Raw genomic sequence first — 20,504 nt, 5'->3', positions numbered from 1 at the left:
TTTATTACCTGGTAGTCCCAGTATATAGCCATGTTATTACCTGGTACTCCCTGTATATAGCCATGTTATTACCTGGTACTCCCTGTATATAGCCATGTTATTACCTGGTACTCCTGTATATAGCCATGTTATTACCTGGTACTCCCTGTATATAACCATGTTATTACCTGGTACTCCCTGTATATAGCCATGTTATTACCCAGGTACTCCCTGTATATAGCCATGTTATTACCTGGTACTCCATGTATATAACCATGTTATTACCTGGTAGTCCCAGTATATAGCCATGTTATTACCTGGTACTCCCTGTATATAGCCATGTTATTACCTGGTACTTCCTGTATATAGCCATGTTATTACCTGGTACTTCCTGTATATAGCCATGTTATTACCTGGTACTCCCTGTATATAGCCATGTTATTACCTGGTACTCCCTGTATATAGCCATGTTATTAACTGGTACTCCCTGTTTATAGCCATGTTATTACCTGGTACTTCCTGTATATAGCCATGGCATTACCTGGTACTCCCTGTATATAGCCATGTTATTACCTGGTACTCCCTGTTTATAGCCATGTTATTACCTGGTACTCCCTGTATATAGCCATGTTATTACTACTCCCTGTATATAGCCATGTTATTAACTGGTACTCCCTGTTTATAGCCATGTTATTACCTGGTACTTCCTGTATATAGCCATGTCATTACCTGGTACTCCCTGTATATAGCCATGTTATTACCTCCCTGTATATAGTCATGTTATTACCTTTATGTTTATAGCCATGTTATTACATAGTACTTCCTGTATATAGCCATGTTATTACCTGGTACTTCCTGTTTATAGCCATGTTATTACATGGTACTTCCTGTTTATGGCCAAGTTATTACATGGTACTTCCTGTTTATAGCCATGTTATTACCTGGTACTCCCTGTTTATAGCCATGTTACTACCTGGTACTTCCTGTTTATAGCCATGTTATTACCAGCTACTTCCTGTTTATAGCCATGTTATTACCTGCTACTTCCTGTTTATAGCCATGTTATTACCTGCTACTCCCTGTTTATAGCCATGTTACTACCTGGTACTTCCTGTTTATAGCCATGTTATTACCTGCTACTTCCTGTTTATAGCCATGTTATTACCTGCTACTTCCTGTTTATAGCCATGTTATTACCTGCTACTTCCTGTTTATAGCCATGTTATTACCTGCTACTTCCTGTTTATAGCCATGTTATTACCTGATACTTCCTGTTTATAGCCTCGTTATTGTTTTCATTGTCTTCCTTTTTCCTTATTAATTTAGCAAATATGTGTCTTACTTTTTAACTTCACCGTTGGTTAAGGGCTCGTAAGTCTACCCCTGCTGTATTTGGCACATGTGGAAAATAACATTTGATTTGATGATCTGAAATGTTGGTCACAGAGCAGAACAAAAGTGGAGAAATAAGTATATTTAATTAGAGTTTTATTCTGAAAGTATAACTTCACTATATACATGGATCTATTGCAGTAAATTGCCAAAGCAAATAATGCTTTTCAATTTTGCATGTATGCATTTGGCCTGCGTCAATCTCCCATATTAAACAATATATATATTCCCAGTTAAACAGTACTTCACAATAATGTATTATTAATTTATACCCAGCAGCATCGTACATTCACATACATCATCCTTCATTAATCCCTCATGTAGAGAACTACATCATCCTTCATTAATCCCTCATGTAGAGAACTACATCATCCTTCATTAATCCCTCATGTAGAGAACTACATCATCCTTCATTAATCCCTCATTTAGAGAACTACATCATCCTTCATTAATCCCTCATTTAGAGAACTACATCATCCTTCATTAATCCCTCATTTAGAGTACTACATCATCCTTCATTAATCCCTCATTTAGAGAACTACATCATCCTTCATTTATCCCTAATTTAGAGTACGACATCATAAGAGTATAATTTCTGTTACCACTTCATTTTACATAATCAAATCATACAGAACAAAACAAAACATACTTATAATCCGAAAATCGAATCTAAAATGCACATATTTATATATGATTACATCGACAACATACAGAATAAATATGTAACAAATGTTCCTCAACATGTTTGAGAGACACATTGTATGGTGGCCTGAGGTGGGTGGGTCCAGAATCTGATCTGAGTGTCGTCATTGGTCAACAGAGGATGCAGGGAGAGAATGGGGGAGGGAGATGGATGGAAGAGAGGGACGGAGGGAAAGGTCCTCCTCACAACATACTGGTCTTCACCCTCTCAAAGATCTGTCGGACCTTCACCGCCGGGACGCAGCCTTCCCTCACGATACTAATCGTGCCTGGAGGAGGAGGAAACACAATATTGACTGAGTGATCACTGACACACAATGAATCATAGGGTGGGACGAGGGTTGCAATGTCCCGGTAACTTTCCCAGGTTTTCCAGAAATCCTGGTCAGAGGATTCTTTCAAATCCAGAAATCTTTCAACCTGTATTTCTGGAAAGCCTGGGAATTTAGGGAAAGTTTTCAGAATGTTCCATCCCAAGACAGGACAACACAACCTAAGAGGTTAGTAATTAGTTATTGTAGTGAGCGTCTGTTCTGTAACATCATACCTTCATCTATCTTGAGGCAGTTCACCACCGTTGAGGCTACGATCTCGTTAGAATCCCCGTCACACAGAACCCCCTGGATCTTATGGCCCAGCCGACTAGGATACACATGGAGACAGACAGAGTAGGTTCAGGTTTAGGTTAGGTTTAGATTGGCCCAGCCGACTAGGATACACATAGAGACAGACAGAGTAGGTTCAGGTTTAGGTTTAGGTTAGGTTTAGATTGGCCCAGCCGACTAGGATACACATAGAGACAGACAGAGTAGGTTCAGGTTTAGGTTTAGGTTAGGTTTAGATTGGCCCAGCCGACTAGGATACACATAGAGACAGACAGAGTAGGTTCAGGTTTAGGTTTAGGTTAGGTTTAGATTGGCCCAGCCGACTAGGATACACATGGAGACAGACAGAGTAGGTTCAGGGTTAGGTTTAGATTGGCCCAGCCGACTAGGATACACATAGAGACAGACAGAGTAGGTTCAGGTTTAGGTTTAGGTTAGGTTTAGATTGGCCCAGCCGACTAGGATACACATGGAGACAGACAGAGTAGGTTCAGTTTTAGGTTAGGTTTAGATTGGCCCAGCCGACTAGGATACACATAGAGACAGACAGTGTCAGAGTAGGTTCAGGATCAGGTTTACACCTTGTATATTGACTCTGTACCGGTACCCCCTGTATATAGCCTCCACATTGACTCAGTACCATAACCCCCTGTATATAGCCTCCACATTGACTCTGTACCGGTACCCCCTGAATATAGCCTCCACATTGACTCTCTACCGTAATACCCTGTATATAGCCTCCACATTGACTCTGTACCGTAATACCCTGTATATAGCCTCCACATTGACTCAGTACCGTAATACCCTGTATATAGCCTCCACATTGACTCTCTACCGTAATACCCTGTATATAGCCTCCACATTGACTCTGTACCGGTACCCCCTGTATATAGCCTCCACATTGACTCAGTACCGGTGCCCCCTGTATATAGCCTCCACATTGACTCTGTATATAGCCTCCACATTGACTCTGTACCGTAATACCCTGTATATAGCCTCCACATTGACTCAGTACCGTAATACCCTGTATATAGCCTCCACATTGACTCAGTACCGTAATACCCTGTATATAGCCTCCACATTGACTCAGTACCGTAATACCCTGTATATAGCCTCCACATTGACTCAGTACCGTAATACCCTGTATATAGCCTCCACATTGACTCTGTACCGTAATACCCTGTATATAGCCTCCACATTGACTCAGTACCGTAATACCCTGTATATAGCCTCCACATTGACTCAGTACCGTAATACCATGTATATAGCCTCCACATTGACTCTGTACCGTAATACCCTGTATATAGCCTCCACATTGACTCAGTACCGTAATACCCTGTATATAGCCTCCACATTGACTCTGTACCGTAATACCCTGTATATAGCCTCCACATTGACTCAGTACCGTAATACCCTGTATATAGCCTCCACATTGACTCTGTACCGTAATACCCTGTATATAGCCTCCACATTGACTCAGTACCGTAATACCCTGTATATAGCCTCCACATTGACTCAGTACCGTAATACCCTGTATATAGCCTCCACATTGACTCAGTACCGTAATACCATGTATATAGCCTCCACATTGACTCTGTACCGTAATACCCTGTATATAGCCTCCACATTTACTCAGTACCGTAATACCCTGTATATAGCCTCCACATTGTTATTTTGATTATTGGTTACTTTTATTTTTTATTTTTTTATTTTTTGTACTTAACACTTGTTCTTTAACATTGTTAGTTAAGGGCTTGTAAGTAAGCATTTCACTGTAAGGTCTACTACACCTGTGTATTTGGCGCAAGTGACAAATAACATTTGATTTGATTTTGTTTGTACGAATGATTCCACCCTAGATCAGCTAGATGCCGGCAAGAGTGTGAAAGGCGGTATTGAATGTGTCACTGTCTGTCACCTTGGTTACACGACCTGTGCACCTACGTTTTAAACGTTCATTCGTAGGCTAGGCTGTAGGGCAGAGGGAAAATTAGAGTATCATGTTGTAGCCGAAACCGATCACTGTTACATTGAACTGGGTGAATGGAATAATGAATTCCAGTCATTCGATATGCTGTAATAGATTTAAGGCCATGCTCTTAGAAAAATAATCATCCTCACTATTCTTAAACGGCACCTACCATCACTGGAATCTAATCATCATGACCCTACAGCCAGCAGGACACAAGGCAGAGGACTGATTAACACAGATATATTAGTAGAACTGGATATTTACACAGCAGGCTGACTGATATGAAACCAGTCTGACAGGAAATATCAGACCAGTTTACAATACAACCAGCAATCCAAGATAGAAAAATACTTCTATACTGACATCACTTTCACTATCACGATCAGCATGAAGGCAGCATAGCTGTTCAAACTACAGTGCCTTGCGAAAGTATTCGGCCTCCTTGAACTTTGCGACCTTTTGCCACATTTCAGGCTTCAAACATAATGATATAAAACTGTATTGTTTTGTGAAGAATCAACAACAAGTGGGACACAATCATGAAGTGGAATGACATTTATTGGATATTTCAAACTTTTTTAACAAATCAAAAACTGAAAAATTGGGCGTGCAAAATTATTCAGCCCCTTTACTTTCAGTGCAGCAAACTCTCTCCAGAAGTTCAGTGAGGATCTCTGAATGATCCAATGTTGACCTAAATGACTAATGATGATAAATACAATCCACCTGTGTGTAATCAAGTCTCCGTATAAATGCACCTGCACTGTGATAGTCTCAGAGGTCCGTTAAAAGCGCAGAGAGCATCATGAAGAACAAGGAACACACCAGGCAGGTCCGAGATACTATTGTGAAGAAGTTTAAAGCCGGATTTGGATACAAAAAGATTTCCCAAGCTTTAAACATCCCAAGGAGCACTGTGCAAGCGATAATATTGAAATGGAAGGAGTATCAGACCACTGCAAATCTACCAAGACCTGGCCGTCCCTCTAAACTTTCAGCTCATACAAGGAGAAGACTGATCAGAGATGCAGCCAAGAGGCCCATGATCACTCTGGATGAACTGCAGAGATCTACAGCTGAGGTGGGAGACTCTGTCCATAGGACAACAATCAGTCGTATATTGCACAAATCTGGCCTTTATGGAAGAGTGGCAAGAAGAAAGCCATGTCTTAAAAATATCCATAAAAAGTGTTGTTTAAAGTTTGCCACAAGCCACCTGGGAGTCACACCAAACATGTGGAAGAAGGCGCTCTGGTCAGATGAAACCAAATTTGAACTTTTTGGCAACAATGCAAAACGTTATGTTTGGCGTAAAAGCAACACAGCGCATCACCCTAAACACACCATCTCCACTGTCAAACATGGTGGTGGCAGCATCATGGTTTGGGCCTGCTTTTCTTCAGCAGGGACAGGGAAGATGGTTAAAATTGATGGGAAGATGGATGGAGCCAAATACAGGACCATTCTGGAAGAAAACCTGATGGAGTCTACAAAAGACCTGAGACTGGGACGGAGATTTGTCTTCCAACAAGACAATGATCCAAAACATAAAGCAACATCTACAATGGAATGGTACACAAATAAACATATCCAGGTGTTAGAATGGCCAAGTCAAAGTCCAGACCTGAATCCAATCGAGAATCTGTGGAAAGAACTGAAAACTGCTGTTCATAAATGCTCTCCATCCAACCTCACTGAGCTCGAGCTGTTTTGCAAGGAGAAATGGGAAAAATGTTCAGTCTCTCGATGTGCAAAACTGATAGAGACATACCCCAAGCGACTTACAGCTGTAATCGCAGCAAAAGGTGGCGCTACAAAGTATTAACTTAAGGGGGCTGAATCATTTTGCACGCCCAATTTTTCAGTTTCTGATTTGTTAAAAAAGATTGAAATATCCAATAAATGTCGTTCCACTTCATGATTGTGTCCCACTTGTTGTTGATTCTTCACACAAAAATACAGTTTTATATCTTTATGTTTGAAGCCTGAAATGTGGCAAAAGGTCACAAAGTTCAAGGGGGCCGAATACTTTCGCAAGGCACTGTATCTGATGAAGGCAGCAGAGCTGCAGGGTACAGGTGGGTACAGGTGAGAACAGGCGAATACAGGTGGGTAGAGGTGAGAACAGGCGAGTACAGGTGAGTACAGGTGGGTACAGGTGGGTAGAGGTGAGAACAGGTGAGTACAGGTGGGTAGATGTGGGTACTGGTGGGTACAGGTGAGTGTTATGATAGGACTTTACCTGATGACCATGTCGTGGTGCGTGCTGTCGGGTTCTCCACTGGGATTGGCTGAGGTGATGGCAAGTGGTCCGGTGATGTCACACAGGTGTCCTGTGACCGTGTGGTCAGGGACTCGGATCATGATGCTATCATTGGTCCCCACGCGGTCGTAGGCCGGACCCACACCTGGACAACATAGGTAAACAATTAGAACATCAATCGAATGATCTCTCACAATATAGAATAAAGAAACCATTTCTGAGAGTATCCCTAACTCTAATCCAATGTAACCTGGCAGGGTAGCCTAGTGGTTAGAGCGTTGGACTAGTAACCGGAAGGTTGCAAGTTCAAACCCCTGAGCTGACAAGGTACAAATCTGTCATTCTGCACCTGAACAGGCAGTCAACCCACTGTTCCTAGGCCGTCATTGAAAATAAGAATTTGTTCTTAACTGACTTGCTTAGTTAAATAAAGTTTTTTAAAACTATTTAAAATCCCAATGCAGTTGAAGCCACCCTCCTCCTCCCCTCTCCTCCCCTCCTCACTCCTTACCCAGTCTGAGTAGCCAGTCTCCCTTGCTGACGATGCAGCTGATCCCTCCAGGGTAGACGTTCCTCATGAATTCCCAGAGTAGAGAGCTGAATGGGGGCTTGGCTGCCACCAGCTGCTCCACACTGGAGATACAGATACAGATGGGCTTCTCTGCTGGACGGTCCTTAATGTTGTAGATGTTCTCGATGGCCTGAGGGTTCTTGCAGGAGGCGGCCAGGGCGTAGACCGTATCGGTGGGGATTCCACAGACCCCCCCGTCGTCCAGCAGTCTGGAGATCTTCAGAAGACCGCTGGTCAGTCTGGAGTCTGCCACGGGACAAGGCAGAGCAGTGGAAGATTTCTGCTGCTGATTCACATCCTGAGACACAACAACACAGGGAGAGAGACACACGATATGGAACACAATAGAAAAGGAATGAACTGGATTGGAGAAAAGTATAATAAAATGTAATGAAACACATGAACCCACTGCATTCTACTTGTCAGCTCATCCAGTGGAAAGCAACAGAATGGAATAGTGCCTTGTTCTCACCTTAACCAGTGGAGGCCCCATGGGCATCACACTCTGGCGGAAGGTACAGTTGACCAGTGATGCCAGGGTTCCATATAGACAGATGACAGAGAACACAGCCAGCATGGCAACTACAAAAACAACGCCAGAAATGTGTTAGAACAGTAACACAGCTGACATCTAGATTGCAAAATAATGGGTACATTTTACAGTTACTGTTTGAGCAGCAAACATATTGATGGATGCCACATAACACTGTCTGAATCACAAACCCAACACTTCAACCACTCCGATCACTCCATAAAAGGCAGATGGCCAAGTGTTGGTTTTGGGTTTCAGCCTTACTGTATATCACAATAGGTTGGTGGAACCGTCATTGGGGAGAAATGAGGGCTTGTCATTAGGCTTGTTCTATTGACTGGAACAGAATCAGTGGAATGGTAGCAAATACATCAAACACATAGTTTCAAGGTGGTTGATGCCGTTCCATTTGCTCCGTTCCGGACATTATTATGAGCCGTTCTCCCCTCAGGAGCCTCCTGAGCCGTTTATGTAGAATGTGAGTCCTGTCAGTGTAGGGAGGTGAAAAGCAGGTCACTTACTCTCCAGCTGGTAGGGGAGCTGTTGCAGAGTGGACAGGAGGAAACACACCAGAACCGCCTCCATGACCACGGTCAGAGACAAGAGGACCAGGTTACCATACGCAGCTGGAGGGGACATGGAGAGGGTTAGGACCAGGTTACCATGGAGAGGGTTAGGACCAGGTTACCATGGAGAGGGTTAGGACCAGGTTACCATGGAGAGGGTTAGGACCAGGTTACCATGGAGAGGGTTAGGACCAGGTTACCATGGAGAGGGTTAGGACCAGGTTACCATGGAGAGGGTTAGGACCAGGTTACCATGGAGAGGGTTAGGACCAGGTTACCATGGAGAGGTTTAAGACCAGGTTACCATGGAGAGGGTTAGGACCAGGTTACCATGGAGAGGGTTAGGACCAGGTTACCATGGAGAGGGTTAGGACCAGGTTACCATGGAGAGGGTTAGGACCAGGTTACCATGGAGAGGGTTAGGACCAGGTTACCATGGAGAGGGTTAGGACCAGGTTACCATGGAGAGGGTTAGGACCAGGTTACCATGGAGAGGGTTAGGACCAGGTTACCATGGAGAGGTTTAGGACCAGGTTACCATGGAGAGGGTTAGGACCAGGTTACCATGGAGAGGGTTAGGACCAGGTTACCATGGAGAGGGTTAGGACCAGGTTACCATGGAGAGGGTTAGGACCAGGTTACCATGGAGAGGGTTAGGACCAGGTTACCATGGAGAGGGTTAGGACCAGGTTACCAGGGAGAGGGTTAGGACCAGGTTACCATGGAGAGGGTTAGGACCAGGTTACCATGGAGAGGGTTAGGACCAGGTTACCATGGAGAGGTTTAGGACCAGGTTACCATGGAGAGGTTTAGGACCAGGTTACCATGGAGAGGTTTAGGACCAGGTTACCATGGAGAGGGTTAGGACCAGGTTACCATGGAGAGGGTTAGGACCAGGTTACCATGGAGAGGTTTAGGACCAGGTTACCATGGAGAGGTTTAGGACCAGGTTACCATGGAGAGGGTTAGGACCAGGTTACCATGGAGAGGGTTAGGACCAGGTTACCATGGAGAGGTTTAGGACCAGGTTACCATGGAGAGGTTTAGGACCAGGTTACCATGGAGAGGGTTAGGACCAGGTTTCCATGGAGAGGTTTAGGACCAGGTTACCATGGAGAGGGTTAGGACCAGGTTACCATGGAGAGGTTTAGAACCAGGTTACCATGGAGAGGGTTAGGACCAGGTTACCATACGCAGCTGGAAGGGACATGGAGAGGGTTAGGACCAGGTTACCATGGAGAGGGTTAGGACCAGGTTACCATGGAGAGCTTTAGGACCAGGTTACCATGGAGAAGGTTAGGACCAGGTTACCATGGAGAGGTTTAGGACCAGGTTTCCATGGAGAGGTTTAAGACCAGGTTACCATGGAGAGGGTTAGGACCAGGTTACCATGGAGAGGGTTAGGACCAGGTTACCATGGAGAGGGTTAAGACCAGGTTACCATGGAGAGGGTTAGGACCAGGTTACCATGGAGAGGTTTAGGACCAGGTTACCATGGAGAGGGTTAGGACCAGGTTACCATGGAGAGGGTTAAGACCAGGTTACCATGGAGAGGGTTAGGATCAGGTTACCATGGAGAGGGTTAGGACCAGGTTACCATGGAGTGAGCACTACTATTAGACCAGTGCCCTATTCCCTATATAGTGCACTACTATAGACCAGTGCCCTATTTCTTATATAGTGCACTACTTTAGACCAGGGCCCTATTCTCTATATAGTGCACTACCTTAGACCAGGACCCATGGGGCTGTGTAGGGAATAGAATGCCATTAGGGAAAACCCACTCCGTTCTTCTCTCCCTCTGTGTTGCAGCAGGAGAAGAGGTGATATAGGTGATTTCATGTAAAGACTGACCGATGAGCACGAGGAAAGCGTTGATGACCAGGAAAGCGATGGCTCCAGCTGTAAACCCATAGGATCCTACTGGAGAGATCTGCAGCAAGGGGCCTGAGAAAATAACACAGAGATGTTTTACTGAAACAGGCAACAGAGCATGGAGACAGCAACAACAACAACAACAACAACAACCACATCAACAGCAACAACAACAACAACAACAGCAACAACAACAACAACAACAACCACATCAACAACATCAACAACAACAACAACAACAACATTAACAACAACAACAACAACCACAGCAACAACCACATCAACAACAACAACAACAACAACAACAACAACAACAACAACAACAACAACAACAACAACCACATCAACAACCACATCAACAGCAACAACAACAACAACAACAACATCAACAACAACAACATCAACAACAACCACATCAACAGCAACAACAACAACAACAGCAACAACAACAACAACAACAACAACCACATCAACAACATCAACAACAACAACATCAACAACAACCACATCAACAACATCAACAACAACAACATCAACAACAACAACAGCAACAACAACCACATCAACAACATCAACAACAACATCAACAACAACATCAACAACAACATTAACAACCACATCAACAACAACAACATCAACAACAACATTAACAACCACATCAACAGCAACAACAATACGATCAACAACAGCAACAACATCAACAACAGCAACAACAACAACATCAACTAAAATAACATTAACAACAACATCAACAACATCAACAACATCAACAACATCAACAACAACTGATAATATCAGATAATAACATAGCTATCAGATATACAGGGTATCAGATAATAACATGGCTATATATACAGGGTACCAGATAATAACATGGCTATATATACAGGGTATCAGATAATAACATAGCTATCAGATATACAGGGTATCGGGTAATAACATGGCTGTATATACAGGGTACCAGATAATAACATGGCTATATATACAGGGTATCAGATAATAACATGGCTATATATACAGGGTATCAGGTAATAACATGGCTATATATACAGGGTATCAGATAATAACATGGCTATATATATACAGGGTATCAGATAATAACATGGCTATATATACAGGGTATCAGGTAATAACATGGCTATATATACAGGGTATCAGGTAATAACATGGCTATATATACAGGGTATCAGATAATAACATAGCTATATATATACAGGGTATCAGATAATAACATGGCTATATATACAGGGTATCAGATAATAACATGGCTATATATACAGGGTATCAGATAATAACATGGCTATATATATACAGGGTATCAGGTAATAACATGGCTATATATACAGGGTACCAGATAATAACATGGCTATATATATATACAGGGTATCAGATAATAACATGGCTATATATACAGGGTATCAGATAATAACATGGCTATATATACAGGGTATCAGATAATAACATGGCTATATATACAGGGTACCAGATAATAACATGGCTATATATATATACAGGGTATCAGATAATAACATGGCTATATATACAGGGTACCAGATAATAACATGGCTATATATACAGGGTATCAGATAATAACATGGCTATATATACAGGGTATCAGATAATAACATGGCTATATATACAGGGTATCAGATAATAACATGGCTATATATACAGGGTACCAGATAATAACATGGCTATATATATATACAGGGTATCAGATAATAACATGGCTATATATACAGGGTACCAGATAATAACATGGCTATATATACAGGGTAGAGTAGGTAGAAGCGTTTCAGGGTCCTGTTGGTTGCAGACTTGGTACATTGGTACTGCTTGCCGTGCGATAGCAGAGAGAACATTCTATGGCTTGGGTGGCTGGAGTCTGAATCTTTATGGGGCTTTTCCTAGTTATGCAAACAGTTAACTCCAGTTAGGATTGGTTAGTGTTAGCTTGAAGTCATCCACATACCTGCGAAGCGATACCATGTCCAGGTGGCCCAGACAGACAGGTAGAAGGATGGGATGACGGAGCCAAACCTCTGTCCTCCTCTGACCTGCAGCCTGCTGACGAACCCCTGTACCACCGCTCCAGATACCAGAACCCAGGGAACACTCAGTCGCAGGAAGGACACGCTCTGACTGGATGAGGCCGCGTGGAGCGCCGAGAGAGCGGCCACGCCATTGGTCAGGTAGAACAGAGCGTCAGGGATCTGATTGGTCGGGGAGGATGCTGATGATGATGAAGGCAGCGCCCCCTGGAGTTTCCCCGGGGAGCGAAAGCAGGACAGGAAGGAGTGGAGACGGTCGGAGGAGATGGGCTGAGGACCCACCGGGATCAGACTCTTCTCAGCGATGGAGTTGATCAGGCGGCAAAATGTCCCGTAGAGCGAAGCGGAGGCGAACAGGGAACAGGACACCCCGAAGAACACATAGTACCCCTGGAGGGGGATCTGGGGGACCGTGGAGATGGACAGCAGCAGGAACAGAGCATTATGGGTAACCTCCAGGGTGTCATTACTCAGACTGACAACTAGGAGGAGGAGCGCCACCGCCACGAAGAACCAATCACCAACCATCGCCTGTCTCCCAGTAGCCACCTCTCTCTCCGGCTCCGACACGATCACAGCCGACAACACAAACTCCTCCCACGCCTTGGTAAGCCAGTAGGTGGCATGCAGGCCGGCCTTGGTGACCAGGTAGCCATCTTGCCGCAGGTGAGCGTAGTAGCTAGAGAGGAGTTGAGCAGCAGAGATGATGGAGACCCACACAGCACCCAGGGAGAAGGACGTGACGTATCCAAAGCTGTAGAACAACATGATGAAGGGAGACACCATGTCACAGAAGAAGAAGAGCGCCTGGGGTTCAGCGTACTTGGTGTTCTTCTTCTTCTCCTGTCCCAGGCTCTGGGCGCTGGCCGCAGGGCTGTTGGTCCCCAGCAGGAGCACGTTGAACAGGGGCGTGCCGAACCCCTTGAGGACATAGCGCTGCGCCAGACCTTTCACCAACAGGGCGGCGCTGCCGTACACGGCGAAAAGGAGGATGAGGAGTTCTAGAATGCCAGAGACGACCAGTGACCAGGCCGAGGACACGCCCACCGCCACAGCCTCAAACAGCAGGGTAAGCGTGATGGCACCGAACACGAAGGGCATGATGACGTTTACCGTGGCAGAGCAGAAGGCCAATAGGAAGGATAGAAGGATGTAGGGGACCAATCCCGCGATGGCAGACTGGGGGATGACCAGGAGAGACAGCCAATCAGGGCTCTGCGAGGTGCTGTTCCAGAGTTCAGCCGACAGAGATAGGTTGGTCGTGAGGGCAGTGAGCGGGGTCGAGTTACTCATCAGGTCATGTGACATGGTCAGGTTAGTTGTGATTGATTGGGATGCACCCAGGAAGATGCGTGTGGCACCATAGCTGCCCCAGAGAGCTGCATAGCCAATGAAGGCGGTGCCACTCAGGTGGTCGTATTTACGGAACGACAGGAGGCCGGCAATCAGCTGACACACTCCACCTATCAGGATGAGATGAACACCTGAAACACAACACAATGATGTTGAACACCTGAAACACAACACAATAAGAACAGGGAACAGAGTAGGGTTAGTCATTGTGAACAGGGAACAGAGTAGGGTTAGTCATTGTGAACAGGGAAAAGAGTAGGGTTAGTCATTGTGAACAGGGAACAGAGTAGGGTTAGTCATTGTGAACAGGGAACAGAGTAGGGTTAGTCATTGTGAACAGGGAACAGAGTAGGGTTAGTCATTGTGAACAGGGAAAAGAGTAGGGTTAGTCATTGTGAACAGGAAAAGAGTAGGGTTAGTCATTGTGAACAGGGAAAAGAGTAGGGTTAGTCATTGTGAACAGGGAAAAGAGTAGGGTTAGTCATTGTGAACAGGGAAAAGAGTAGGGTTAGTCATTGTGAACAGGGAAAAGAGTAGGGTTAGTCATTGTGAACAGGGAAAAGAGTAGGGTTAGTCATTGTGAACAGGGAACAGAGTAGGGTTAGTCATTGTGAACAGGGAACAGAGTAGGGTTAGTCATTGTGAACAGGGAACAGAGTAGGGTTAGTCATTGTGAACAGGGAAAAGAGTAGGGTTAGTCATTGTGAACAGGGAAAAGAGTAGGGTTAGTCATTGTGAACAGGGAAAAGAGTAGGGTTAGTCATTGTGAACAGGGAACAAAAGAGTAGGGTTAGTCATTGTGAACAGGGAAAAGAGTAGGGTTAGTCATTGTGAACAGGAACAGAGTAGGGTTAGTCATTGTGAACAGGGAAAAGAGTAGGGTTAGTCATTGTGAACAGGGAAAGAGTAGGGTTAGTCATTGTGAACAGGGAAAAGAGTAGGGTTAGTCATTGTGAACAGGGAAAAGAGTAGGGTTAGTCATTGTGAACAGGGAAAAAGTAGGGTTAGTCATTGGAACAGGGTTAGGGTTAGTCATTGTGAACAGGGAACAGAGTGAACAGGGGATAGTCATTGTGAACAGGGAAAAGAGTAGGGTTAGTCATTGTGAACAGGGAAAAGAGTAGGGTTAGTCATTGTGAACAGGGAAAAGAGTAGGGTTAGTCATTGTGAACAGGGAACAGAGTAGGGTTAGTCATTGTGAACAGGGAAAAGAGTAGGGTTAGTCATTGTGAACAGGGAAAAGAGTAGGGTTAGTCATTGTGAACAGGGAAAAGAGTAGGGTTAGTCATTGTGAACAGGGAACAGAGTAGGGTTAGTCATTGTGAACAGGGAACAGAGTAGGGTTAGTCATTGTGAACAGGGAAAAGAGTAGGGTTAGTCATTGTGAACAGGGAAAAGAGTAGGGTTAGTCATTGTGAACAGGGAAAAGAGTAGGGTTAGTCATTGTGAACAGGGAAAAGAGTAGGGTTAGTCATTGTGAACAGGGAAAAGAGTAGGGTTAGTCATTGTGAACAGGGAAAAGAGTAGGGTTAGTCATTGTGAACAGGGAAAAGAGTAGGGTTAGTCATTGTGAACAGGGAAAAGAGTAGGGTTAGTCATTGTGAACAGGGAAAGAGTAGGGTTAGTCATTGTGAACAGGGAAAAGAGTAGGGTTAGTCATTGTGAACAGGGAAAAGAGTAGGGTTAGTCATTGTGAACAGGGAAAAGAGTAGGGTTAGTCATTGTGAACAGGGAAAAAAGAGGGTAGGGTTAGTCATTGTGAACAGGGAAAAGAGTAGGGTTAGTCATTGTGAACAGGGAAAAGAGTAGGGTTAGTCATTGTGAACAGGGAAAAGAGTAGGGTTAGTCATTGTGAACAGGGAAAAGAGTAGGGTTAGTCATTGTGAACAGGGAACAGAGTAGGGTTAGTCATTGTGAACAGGGAAAAGAGTAGGGTTAGTCATTGTGAACAGGGAAAAGAGTAGGGTTAGTCATTGTGAACAGTAGGGGGAACAAAAGAGTAGGGTTAGTCATTGTGAACAGGGAAAAGAGTAGGGTTAGTCATTGTGAACAGGGAAAAGAGTAGGGTTAGTCATTGTGAACAGGGAAAAGAGTAGGGTTAGTCATTGTGAACAGGGAAAAGAGTAGGGTTAGTCATTGTGAACAGGAAAAAAGAGTAGGGTTAGTCATTGTGAACACAGAGTAGGGTTAGTCATTGGAACAGGGAAAAGAGTAGGGTTAGTCATTGTGAACAGGGAAAAGAGTAGGGTTAGTCATTGTGAACAGGGAAAAGAGTAGGGTTAGTCATTGTGAACAGGGAACAGAGTAGGGTTAGTCATTGAACAGGGAAAAGAACAGGGAAAAGAGTAGGGTTAGTCATTGTGAACAGGGAAAAGAGTAGGGTTAGTCATTGTGAACAGGGAAAAGAGTAGGGTTAGTCATTGTGAACAGGGAAAAGAGTAGTCATTGTGAACAGGGAAAAGAGTAGAGGTTAGTCATTGTGAACAGGGAAAAGAGTAGGGTTAGTCATTGTGAACAGGGAAAAGAGTAGGGTTAGTCATTGTGAACAGGGAAAAGAGTAGGGTTAGTCATTGTGAACAGGGAAGTAGGGAGTGAACAGGGAAAGGGTTAGTCATTGTGAACAGGGAAAAGAGTAGGGTTAGTCATTGTGAACAGGGAAAAGAGTAGGGTTAGTCATTGTGAACAGGGAAAAGAGTAGGGTTAGTCATTGTGAACAGGGAAAAGAGTAGGGTTAGTCATTGTGAACAGGGAAAAGAGTAGGGTTAGTCATTGTGAACAGGGAAAAGAGTAGGGTTAGTCATTGTGAACAGGGAAAGCGTTAGTCGTGATGGATGGATTGATTAGCGTACCTGCCAGAATGTTCTCCACCCCTGGGCAGATACTTCGGTTCGAGCTGTGTTGAAGTTCTGCAGTAGAACCAGGAACGCACTGATCCCATTGGCCAACATACCCAACACCCCCGGCTCCCCATAAAAACTGGCGGGAAAACCATCCAAGGTTGCCATGGCGCAGTGGTTTAGCTACAGCTGTAAAACAACAGAGAAGATCCTAATATCATGTCACCATGAGAGAGACAACTGGAAAATGAAGAAAGAGTGAGAGAGACGGCTGAATGATGAAAATAGACGTTATTCAGTAGGCTTTTATTCCAGCCTTAGGTCAAATGTTTAACCCCAAGGTTGTAGACTGAGCCCCCCTTGGCTCCCTCTCTCCTATGGGGAACCTGGTCAAAAGTAGTGCACTACAGTATATAGGGAGGAGGGGTCATTTAGGATGCAGCCTAGCTGGTGTGGTTGGCTTGTCTGTCTGTCAACACGCTCCTCCAACCCAGGGCTGAGACGAGCTAAGCCTTCCTCTAGCTATACTCTTAAACCTAATATTAGCTCTTTTCTATATCCTGTGGAATGGAAGGAAAGTATAAATGTGTTTCTGGTATAAATGTGTTTTGGATAATAAACCTGAAGATATATTTGGAGAGCTGATGATATCACCGAGCCTGGCCATCATGAAGGATGGCAGACAGACAGACAGACAGACAGACAGACAGACAGACAGACAGACAGACAGACAGACAGACAGACAGACAGACAGACAGACAGACAGACAGACAGACAGACAGACAGACAGAGGATAGACAGTAGGGGGGCATTAGACAGACAGACAGACAGACAGACAGACAGACAGACAGACAGACAGACAGACAGACAGACAGACAGACAGACAGACAGACAGAGGATAGACAGTAGGGGGGCATTAGACAGACAGACAGACAGACAGACAGACAGACAGACAGACAGACAGACAGACAGACAGACAGACAGACAGACAGACAGACAGACAGACAGACAGACAGATATTCTTCATGTTAACTGATCCTATCTCAGCAGTCCTAGTCTGACAGACTTCCTGGATACGAAGCAGGCCAGATTTATCTCAATACTTCATGTTATTTATCAGTGAACATAAAGATCACAGCTCCCTCTAGATGGAACACAGCAAACTACACTTATTATGAGAAAACATTTAGGAATTATTACAGAATATCTGTTAGACTGTCATACTGTATATCTGTTAGACTGTCATACTGTATATCTGTTAGACTGTCATACTGTATATCTGTTAGACTGTCATACTGTATATCTGTTAGACTGTCATACTGTATATCTGTTAGACTGTCATACTGTATATCTGTTAGACTGTCATACTGTATATCTGTTAGACTGTCATACTGTATATCTGTTAGACTGTCATACTGTATATCTGTTAGACTGTCATACTGTATATCTGTTAGACTGTCATACTGTATATCTGTTAGACTGTCATACTGTATATCTGTTAGACTGTCATACTGTATATCTGTTAGACTGTCATACTGTATATCTGTTAGACTGTCATCATATCTGTATATCTGTTAGACTGTCATACTGTATATCTGCTAGACTGTCATACTGTATATCTGTTAGACTGTCATACTGTATATCTGTTAGACTGTCATACTGTATATCTGTTAGACTGTCATACTGTATATCTGTTAGACTGTCATACTGTATATCTGTTAGACTGTCATACTGTATATCTGTTAGACTGTCATACTGTATATCTGTTAGACTGTCATACTGTATATCTGTTAGACTGTCATACTGTATATCTGTTCGACTGTCATCATAGACTGTCATATCTCTGTTAGACTGTCATACTGTATATCTGCTAGACTGTCATACTGTATATCTGTTAGACTGTCATACTGTATATCTGTTAGACTGTCAAACTGTATATCTGTTAGACTGTCATACTGTATATCTGTTAGACTGTCATACTGTATATCTGTTAGACTGTCATACTGTATATCTGTTAGACTGTCATACTGTATATCTGTTAGACTGTCATACTGTATATCTGTTAGACTGTCATACTGTATATCTGCTAGACTGTCATACTGTATATCTGTTAGACTGTCATACTGTATATCTGTTAGACTGTCATACTGTATATCTGCTAGACTGTCATATCTGCTAGACTGTCATACTGTATATCTGTTAGACTGTCATACTGTATATCTGTTAGACTGTCATACTGTATATCTGTTAGACTGTCATACTGTATATCTGTTAGACTGTCATACTGTATATCTGTTAGACTGTCATACTGTATATCTGTTAAACTGTCATACTGTATATCTGTTAGACTGTCATACTGTATATCTGTTAGACTGTCATACTGTAGATATCTGTATAGACTGTCATACTGTATATCTGTTAAGACTGTCATACTGTATATCTGTTAAGACTGTCAAACTGTATATCTGTTAGACTGTCATACTGTATATCTGTTAGACTGTCCTTCTGTCATACTAACGCCAGGGTATATCTGTTAGACTGTCATACTGTATATCTGTTAGACTGTCATACTGTATATCTGTTAAACTGTCATACTGTATATCTGTTAGACTGTCATACTGTATATCTGTTAGACTGTCATACTGTGTATCTGCTAGACTGTCATAATGTATATCTGTTAAACTGTCATACTGTATATCTGTTAGACTGTCATACTGTATATCTGTTAGACTGTCATACTGTATATCTGTTAGACTGTCATACTGTATATCTGCTAGACTGTCATACTGTATATCTGTTAGACTGTCATACTGTATATCTGTTAGACTGTCATACTGTATATCTGCTAGACTGTCATACTGTATATCTGTTAGACTGTCATACTGTATATCTGTTAGACTGTCATACTGTATATCTGTTAGACTGTCATACTGTATATCTGTTAGAATGTCATACTGTATATCTGTTAGACTGTCATACTGTATATCTGTTAGACTGTCATACTGTGTATCTGCTAGACTGTCATACTGTATATCTGTTAGACTGTCATACTGTATATCTGTTAGACTGTCATACTGTGTATCTGCTAGACTGTCATACTGTATATCTGTTAGACTGTCATACTGTATATCTGTTAGACTGTCAAACATCAAGTATATTTTTAAGTTGAGGACTGTTTTTAGTTCACTAGAGGTCTTCTACTAATATCAGACCTCTCTCTCTTTCTCTCTCACTCTCTCTCTCTCTCTCACTCTCTCTCACTCACACTCGCTCTCACTCTCTACTCTCCACTCTCCACTCCCCACTCTGCTCTCCTGTCCTCATCTCTCTCTCTCACCATTTTACCATTTCTCCACTGAGTCTCTGCTAACTTGTCAGACAACTTCTCCACTGTGCTAAAAGCTGTTTTTAACTTTCTTTAACATTCATATTTACATCAAATACATGTTATTTCTAATCGTGCCATGAATGTTTTAATATAATATATTGTTTGATCTGAAACTAGCCTATACAGTGCATTTACAGAGGGAAGAGATGGACAGATTATTCAGTGACAAGTAAGACAGAGTTTTTACCTGGCGGTGGACAAGATGGTGATAATGATGATTGTCAGGCTGAGAGAGAGAAGAGGTGATGCTGGGACGGAGAGAGAGAAAGGCTGTTAATCTGATGCTCTGGAGGAATGTTGATGTTTATCACCAGAAATATCCTGTCTTCAGGGTGGGAGGAGTTTCTGGAGTTCCCCTGGTCCCACCTTTGAGTGGTGACATCATACCTTACCTAAGAAGTCAATTACTTCCTTCTGA

General features: G+C 43.3%; 1 protein-coding gene across 1 annotated transcript; it reads right to left on the bottom strand.

Annotated features, from left to right (window-relative positions):
• Window positions 1–1,709: 1,709 nt before the first annotated feature.
• si:ch211-153b23.3 (uncharacterized) lies at window positions 1,710–20,401 on the bottom strand. Its single transcript, XM_052487183.1, has 10 exons — window positions 20,274–20,401; window positions 16,711–16,887; window positions 12,430–13,992; window positions 10,437–10,529; window positions 8,538–8,642; window positions 7,957–8,066; window positions 7,425–7,782; window positions 6,893–7,058; window positions 2,621–2,715; window positions 1,710–2,342 (listed from the first exon to the last, which is right to left on the bottom strand). Exons 3-10 carry the CDS (start codon window positions 13,814–13,816, stop codon window positions 2,257–2,259), a joined length of 2,400 nt encoding a protein of 799 aa, XP_052343143.1. The 5' UTR covers window positions 13,817–13,992; window positions 16,711–16,887; window positions 20,274–20,401; the 3' UTR covers window positions 1,710–2,256.
• Between the last annotated feature and the right edge of the window lie 103 nt (window positions 20,402–20,504).

Source organism: Oncorhynchus keta, chromosome 30 (genome assembly GCF_023373465.1).
Source record: "Oncorhynchus keta strain PuntledgeMale-10-30-2019 chromosome 30, Oket_V2, whole genome shotgun sequence".
In the NCBI taxonomy this organism is placed as follows: Eukaryota; Metazoa; Chordata; class Actinopteri; order Salmoniformes; family Salmonidae; genus Oncorhynchus; species Oncorhynchus keta.
This window is presented reverse-complemented; position numbering and strand designations above follow the sequence as displayed.

Bases quoted from the DNA above. Each gene is read 5' to 3' on its own strand.
- si:ch211-153b23.3 (XM_052487183.1), bottom strand. From the start codon at position 13,816: ATGTCACATGACCTGATGAGTAACTCGACCCCGCTCACTGCCCTCACG. The intron at 8,067-8,537 runs GTAAGTGACCTG...TTGTTTTTGTAG, and splicing joins GCTCCCCTACCAGCTGGAGA to TTGCCATGCTGGCTGTGTTC. The intron at 7,059-7,424 runs GTAAGGAGTGAG...TATGTTGTCCAG, and splicing joins AGACTGGCTACTCAGACTGG to GTGTGGGTCCGGCCTACGAC.